The 8,212-nt window shown below is 34.2% G+C and overlaps 1 protein-coding gene across 1 annotated transcript; it reads right to left on the bottom strand.

Annotated features, from left to right (window-relative positions):
• Positions 1-3,921: 3,921 nt before the first annotated feature.
• LOC142608811 (uncharacterized) lies at positions 3,922-6,612 on the bottom strand. Its single transcript, XM_075780483.1, has 6 exons — positions 6,180-6,612; positions 5,003-6,106; positions 4,693-4,900; positions 4,302-4,607; positions 4,123-4,210; positions 3,922-4,020 (listed from the first exon to the last, which is right to left on the bottom strand). Exons 1-6 carry the CDS (start codon positions 6,610-6,612, stop codon positions 3,922-3,924), a joined length of 2,238 nt encoding a protein of 745 aa, XP_075636598.1.
• Positions 6,613-8,212: the final 1,600 nt, after the last annotated feature.

The following is an 8,212-nucleotide window of genomic DNA, read 5'->3' as shown; positions in this document are numbered from 1 at the left end:
AACTCCTCTGTTAGCTCTAGGACTGGTTGTCCTCCTGATATTGGAAATGAAGAAGACCTCACTGTTGGAGAAAGTGAGTACCCAGATTTTAGAAAATGGAATATCCCTAAGATTTCTACTAAAACTGTTTATGATCTAAATTGGACTAAAAAAAGTATTTTCTCTGAATATAGAGCTAGAACTGTTGAACAAACCTTTTCTATTTCTAAAACTCATGAAAAATGTTGTTTATTTTCCAAAAAAAATATTAATGAGTTCTTGTCCAAGAAAAATCTTAAATATTTACACATTGGTTTGGTTCCAGTTGCTGTTAAACCTTTAACAAGAGAAGGAATTGATGCTTCTATGCTTATGTGTTTACGTGATGCTAGATTTAAGAAATCTAATGATAGCATTCTTGGTATGATTACTGCTTCTTTGTATGATAGTACTGTTTACTTTGATTGTTATCCTGATCTTGCTCTTGCTTTAGATGATCCTAATATTATTAAAGCTTTAACTTTGAATATATTGACTTCTGGTTATGATATGGATGATGGTAGTAGACCTTTTACTCTTATTTACCGAATTTTTTATAGATTGCTTGATTTCCAGCTAACTCCTCGATCTAGAGGACGTGATCCTGCTGGAAAAACTATGTTGATTCAATGTTCCACCCCTGATGCTAAGATCCAAGTCCCTAAAATGATTCAATGGCAAGATATTACTCTTCCCAGAGAATGGACTTTGGAACAAGTAGCACCACCTGTTAAACCTGTTTTTGATGAACTTGATCTTACTAAAATTGCACAATACACTGATGGAACTGTTAAAATATTTTTTGATGATACCAAATGTTTTCCTAATAACAAACCTTTAAGAATCAATGAAGGAAGAAAGTCTTTTGCTGGATTTGAAAGTTTTGTTAAAAGAATTCTGATGTTGATAAATTTTTGGAAAAGAATTTTGATAAACTTGATTTAAGGCTAAAAGGAGTTGCTAGCAACAATTCTCAAGTTAGCAATACTTATTATTCAACAAAACCTGAATTTCCTTCTGATATTAACAAAGAAGAAGAAGATGCTAAATCTGATGCTCCTTCTGCATCTGATTTTCCACCTCTTGAAAACCTTGATTTTGAAAATCAATTACGTGTGATTAATCTAATGGATATGGATTTTGAAATCCCTACTTTTCAAATTGATATGGTTGCTTTAAGTAATGAATTCTTTTCTAAAGCAAGCCATGATAAAAGGAAGTATTACCAAAGTACTTTTGCTCAGTCTGAAAAAGACAGAATCAAAAGGAAATGGAGAGAAAAAATGAATTTGTTAAAACAACATATTTTGTTTTTTTATTATCTTGAGAATTATTATGTTTCAAGAAATGAGGTTCATACCAATTACTTGAACGTAATAAGAAAATCTGCTTTTGTTAAATCTGATAAAACCATTGTTAAATCCAATCATCCACCCCTTGAAACTGCTTTGATTACTTGCAAAAATGATAAAGAAAGCACTGAGGTGAAAGCCTCCCCTTTCAAAATTGCTGATGATAAAACCCCTGTTTCTGCCATTATTGAACAAAACAATTTTGCTAATGAATCTTTGCATATTATTGGTCAACAACTTGACTGTATTGAAGAAAAAATTGTTGAAAAAACTACTATTTCAAAACCTGAGAAACCTTTGATTTACCCAGTCAAAGAAAAATTATTGATTTTATAACTTCTATGAGTAAGACTTTTGATTTAGTTAACTCTCAGGGATCAACTGTTGAAAAGATTGAAAAAATGCTTGCTGATTTAAAATAAAACCGAGCAAACTTCTACTTCTAGAAGTGCTGCTTGTGCTATTTCAAGAAATGAGAAAAAAATTGTTTCTGATGACGACACAAATTCTGACTCATTATCTTCTGATTCTTTAAAAAATGCTTTTGATGATGGTTTAAGTTTACCTAAAATTAAAAGATTTGTTGGAAAATCCAATCCCACGTCTTTTACAAAAAAATTGGTATTCTAAACCTACTCCTCCTGATTTGCAGTTTGAAGAAAGATCTTTTCAAACTCAATTTTCTGTTTCTGCTGAAAAGCTTTATGAATGGAATATTGATGGTTTGTCTGAACAAGAAATTATTAACAAAATGGCTCACATGTCTATGGTTGGTATTGCATACATGAACAATCATGACAATCTTGATTACCCTAATATTGTTGATTTGCTTGCTTCTGGCTTTACTGGTTCTCTTCGAGGTTGGTGGGATTCACATCTCACAGAAGAATCCAGAGAATCTATTAAACATGCTGTTAAAAGAGATACTGATGGTATGCCCATTTTTTATGAAAATATTAATCGTGGTGTTCCTGATGGTGTCAATATTTTGGTTTACACTATTCTTAAACATTTTGTTGGCACTCCATCTAATATTTCGTCTCGAATTTCTGATTATTTGAATAATTTGAGATGTCCTACTGTCTGATTACAGATGGTACCAAGATGTGTTTATTTCCAGAGTCATGCTCAGAAAAGACGCTACGAAGCCTTATTGGAAAGAGAGGTTTATTGACGGTCTACCTCCTATCTTTGCTCATAAGGTAAAAAATGAATTAATTGGTAAAAATGATTCTATTGATTTTGATAATTTAACTTATGGTGATATTTTCAGCACTATTAAAAAACTTGGAATTAATATATGCAATGATGAAAAATGGTTAAAACAACAGTTAAAAGATAAAAAGAAAGCTAAATATGAAATGGAAAATTTCTGTGAACAATATGGTTTACCTCCTATTGCCCCTTCCAAGCAAAAAGGAAAAAGTAAACATGATAAGGTTTACAAAAGTTATTCCCACAAAAAGTATAAAAGATACAGAACCCACTTTGTTAAACCCAATGATTTTTATGCTAAAAACAAAACTTCTTTTCGAAAACATGATAAACAAAGATCAGGTAAAGGTAAATGCTTTAACTGTGGCAAATTTGGCCATTTCAGTAAAGACTGTAACCAAAAGCTTGGTAAATTGAAAAACAAGTTGAACATGTTAAACATTAATAATAATGACCAAAATGAACTATTTCAGATTCTTGAATCTACTACTTCAACTGATTCCTTTGAAGAGGATTTCTCCTCCTCATCTGGTTTTGATTATCACTCTTGTAGTGATGTTTCTAAATCTCATAATATTAAACTTGGTTGAAAATATTCTTGTTGTAACGTGATTAAATCTGTTAAAATGTTAACCAAAAGTAAAAAAACTGATGATTTACTATTAACAATGATAAGTAAAATTGAAGACCCTAATTTACAGAAAGATTATTATGAACTCTACATATCATAATCCATATCAAGATCAACATCAGGTATGTCATGCACTTCATATTGATTAGCATCTCCTGAAGTTCCACCTTCAAGAACAACCTCAGTTTCAACATCACCCATACAATACTCAATAATATTGTCCTCAACATTGACAGAGACAACATCAAGAATCGCTTCTTGTTGAAATACGTCACTATCTTCTGTATTATCATTGGATTCTCCACCCCCGACTTTCGGGACATCAAACACTCCCCTATGTTGGATGGATTGCACAATTTTCCAAGGTTCACCCAATTTGGTATCTTGAAGGTAGAAAACTTGTCTCGCTTGACTAGGAAGTATAAAAGGGTCATTTTCATACCACCGACTTGTAACATCAATGCTTGTGCAGTGTGCATCAGTTCTTATCGTTCTCCTTCGACCATTGGTACCGGTATTGTACCATTCACACTGAAACAAAACAACTTTATGACGAAACACATACTCCAATTCCCAAATTTTGCACACATGACCATAGAAGTCGTGCATTTCTCCTTCATGGTCCCCTTCGGTACATACACCACTGTTTTGGGTTACACGACGATTGTCGAGGTCCCTTGTATGAAAATTTACACCATTGACCATTCAAACTGTGTACTCCTTCACATACGGCTTAGGACCATTTGCTAATGACCATAACTGTTTAGTTGCTTCTGGTGACTCGCTAACTTTCAATCTATTCATCTATAATGATATACAACAAGTGATATTAATTAGTAATAAGCAATGATGAAACTATTTAAATATTTAATTTCTATTTGTGTGATTAAGTTTCAAATGTCTTACATGTTCTCTGAACCACTTGGGAAACTCTTGTCGTTGGATTTGAGTTATGGCCTCACCAGTAGGATTATGCAATGTGCTTTTGTGTTCACTATTAAAAATAAGGTGATTTATTTTCAGCTAAGCATTGTAGATAATATTCAAAACTTAATCAAACAATACATGCATATGAAATCACATACTTTAAATAAGGCTCTAACTCAGGACTATTGTACAACAAGTACCAATGAGCAGTATCAAGCAATGCACAAGACAAGTTGCCATCATTCCGCCTACCACCTGTAAGTTGGGCAGTTTGTGAAAAAACTATCAATCCTTCGCTAGATTCACCAAAATCTTCATTTCTTTCTCTTTGATTATGCACAGTTTCGATCCCATCAATATACAAAGGCCAATTGTTAATACATTCTTTGAGAATGTAAGCCTCTGCAATCGAACCTTCTGGTCGAGCTCGGTTGCAAACGTATCTTTTCAATTTTCCAAGGTACCTACGAGGAAAAAATATGCACATTATGTGATTTTATACCACATGGGAAAGATGTAATTGATGGATGTATCAAATGATCTAATTACCTTTCAATTGGGTACATCCACCGATATTGTACCGAGCCTCCTAGAATTGCTTCTCGAGGCAAGTGAACAGTAAGGTGGACCATAACATCAAAGAATGCTAGAGGAAAGAACCTCTCAAGCTTGCATAGTATAAGAACTATACGTTCTTCTAGTTTCTCCAATTCACTTCGCTTTAGGGTCCTTAAGCATAAGTCTTGGAAGAAGTTGCCTAACTCAAACAATACAAGACTAATGTCTTTATGTGCAAATCCTCACAACCCAATTGGAAGAATTCGTTGTAGTAGCACATGACAATCGTGGCTTTTCAAACCAGATAATCTACCATTTTTTGCATTCACTGACCTTGATATGTTGGCTGCATAACCATCCGGATACTTGACTAATTTCAAAAAGTCATAAAAACCATCCCTTTCATTTGGGCTTAATGAAAAGAAAGCCCGAGGCTTGTCATATGATCCATCAGGACGTCGTTTCAAATGCAACGTGTGCCTAAAGTTCATGTTTTGCAAGTCTATTCGTGCCTTGTTGGTGTCCTTGCTTTTCCCCTCAATGCCCAACAAAGTACCATAAGTACTCTCACTAATGTTCTTCTCCACATGCATGACATCAATGTTGTGCTTAAGCTTCTTATTTTTCCAGTATGGAAGCTTGTACAAAATACTTACCTTTGACCAATTTGGCTCCCCAATGAGTTGTCTCTTCTTGTTACTTGGATGTTTTCCTAAAATTATATTTGGCATTCTATCTAGCTTTTCTTGTATCTTTTCCACCTGTAACTCTAAAGATCTCTTCCGTTTCTTCGATAAACCATTATGCAACCGACTATGTCTCCAATGATGTTCCATAGGCAAATAAGCTCGATGGTTAATGTATCCAATTTTACTTTCTAAAGCTTCTGAATATGGTTCATCGTTGCAAGTGTAACAAGAATGATAACCCTTTGTCCTCCACCCAGACACATTACCAAATCCAGGATAATCATGTATTGTCCACAACAAAGTTGCACGCATCTGAAAATGCTCTTTTCTATAAGCATCATAAGTTTCTACACCTTTTTCCCATAACTCCTTCAACTCATCGACCAATGGTTTCAAGTAAATATCAATCTCATTTCCTGATTGATGAGGACTAGGAATAAGCAATGACAACATAAAATATGGCTCCTTCATAACCAACCAAGGCGGTAGGTTATAGGGGATAAGTATGACAAGCCACATACTATAGTTGTTGTTCATATTCCCAAAAGGGTTAAATCCATCTGTAACCAACCCCAACCTTACATTGCGAGGTTCGAGGGCAAAATCAGGATGTTGCAAATCAAACTCCTTCCACTCCTCACTATCAGCCGGATGCCTCATTATCCCATTGTCCACGCGTTTGTCTATATACCATCTCATGTCCTTAGCTCTTTGGCCTGACATGTACAACTTCCTCAGTCTCGGGGTCAATGGGAAGTAACGCAATACCTTATGAGGAAATTTTTTTACCTTGGCCACGTGTATCCTTGTACCTAGGTGCCTCACACACCAGACATTTATCAAGGTTTTCATTTTCCTTCCAAAATAGTGCACAATCATTTTTGCATACATCTATATGCTTGTATGACATGCCCAAGTCACGTAATATCTTCTTTGCTTCATAAGTTGAGCTTGGAACCAAGTTACCTTTCGGTAAAACTTTTGTTAGCAATTCTAGCATCATATCAAGTCCCTTATTACTCAAGTTGGTCATTACCTTTACATTCAACATCTCAATAACAAACTTCAAGATACTATAATCAGTGTAACCCGGATACAACTCACGCTTTGCATCTTCCTCAAGTTTGTCAAAATTACGCACTTCCTCATCTTCGGTTGCATTTCTTGGTTCCCCTCTAATTCGGTCACCTACCAAGGCATCGATACGATCACCATCCGACATTTCATTATCATGAATGTTCTCATTTAATACACGTGGTTCTCCATGATTATACCAATTAATGCAAGATTGCATAATCCCACGATGAAGTAAATGTATACGCACAGTTTGAAGAGATTGTCATAGCAATTCACACAGTGAATACACGGGCACGGAATATTACCACTACAGTCCACAACCGCTCTTGCAAAATTAAAAAATGCATTAACCCCTTCAATATATGGACGACTTAATCTGCCATCCGGTGTCTTACCAATTGTCATCCAACTTTTATCCATGTTTGATTACAATTGCAAAGTGAATGCTACTTTAGTAAAATAAGGACAACTCATTCATAATGTATTCTAACATCTAAGTCTATAAGCTACTTAGATAAAATTCTATCTCATTCATGAATGGATAAATCTATATTAATACTTAAATACTCCCAATATTAGTTTAAACCACCTTATAACACCATGCAAGCCATCCACTTGCTCCAACACAATAACCCACCACAAAACCAATCACAAACATCAAAAGTATAGAGTTTTATAAGTATTTAAATTAAATAAAATATTATTCATCACATCTAGTAACAATATTCATTAACATTTGCAAGAAATGAAAACACTTCCAATATTAGTATAACCCACCTTATAACACCATGCAAGCCACCTGCTTGCTCCAACACAACAACTCACCACAAAACCAATCACAAACGTCACAAGTATAGTGTTTACAAGTATTGAAATCAATTAAAGTACTATTCATCACATCTAATCAACAAATTCCATTCACATTTGCAAGAAACTAAAAAAACTCCCAATATGAATTTAAACCACCTTATAACACCATGCAAGCCACCTGCTTGCTCCAACACAACAACCCACCACAAAACCAATCACAAACATCACAAGTATAGAGTGTTTACAAGTATTGAAATCAATTAAAGTATTATTCATCATATCTAATCAAAAAATTCCATTCACATTTGTAAGAATTGAAAAAACACTCCCAATATGAATTTAAACGACCTTATAACATTATGCAAGCCACTCGCTTGCTCCAACACAATAACCCACCACAAAACCAATCACAAACATCACAAGTATAGAATGTTTGCAAGTATTGAAATCAATTAAAGTATTATTCATCACATCTAATCAACAAATTTCATTCACATTTTTAAGAAACTAAAAACACTCCCAATGTGAATTTAAACCACCTTATCACACCATACAAGCCACCTGTTTGCTCCAACACAAAAACCCACCACAAATCCAATTTTCAATATCACAAGTATAAAGTTTACAAGTATTGAAATCTAATAAAGTAATATTCATCACATCTAATTAACAATACTCATTCATATTTGCAAGAATTGAAAAAACACTCCCAATATGAATTTAAACCACCTTATAATACCATGCAAGCCACCCGCTTGCTCCAACACAACAACCCACCACAAAACCAATCACAAACATCACAAGTATAGAGTGTTTACAAGTATTGAAATCAATTAAAGTATTATTCATCACATCTAATCAACAAATTCCATTCACATTTGCAAGAAACTAAAAACACTCCCAATATGAATTTAAACCACATTATCACATCATGC

Source organism: Castanea sativa, chromosome 9, assembly GCF_040712315.1.
Source record: "Castanea sativa cultivar Marrone di Chiusa Pesio chromosome 9, ASM4071231v1".
Taxonomy (NCBI): domain Eukaryota; kingdom Viridiplantae; phylum Streptophyta; class Magnoliopsida; order Fagales; family Fagaceae; genus Castanea; species Castanea sativa.
This window is presented reverse-complemented; position numbering and strand designations above follow the sequence as displayed.

Coding starts and splice junctions, on each gene's coding strand:
- LOC142608811 (XM_075780483.1), bottom strand. CDS start 6,612: ATGTCGGATGGTGATCGTATCGATGCCTTGGTAGGTGACCGAATTAGA. Junction 4,608..4,692: donor TGGATGTACCCAATTGAAAG/GTAATTAGATCA, acceptor TTTTCCTCGTAG/GTACCTTGGAAAATTGAAAA. Junction 4,211..4,301: donor GAGTTAGAGCCTTATTTAAA/GTATGTGATTTC, acceptor TATTTTTAATAG/TGAACACAAAAGCACATTGC.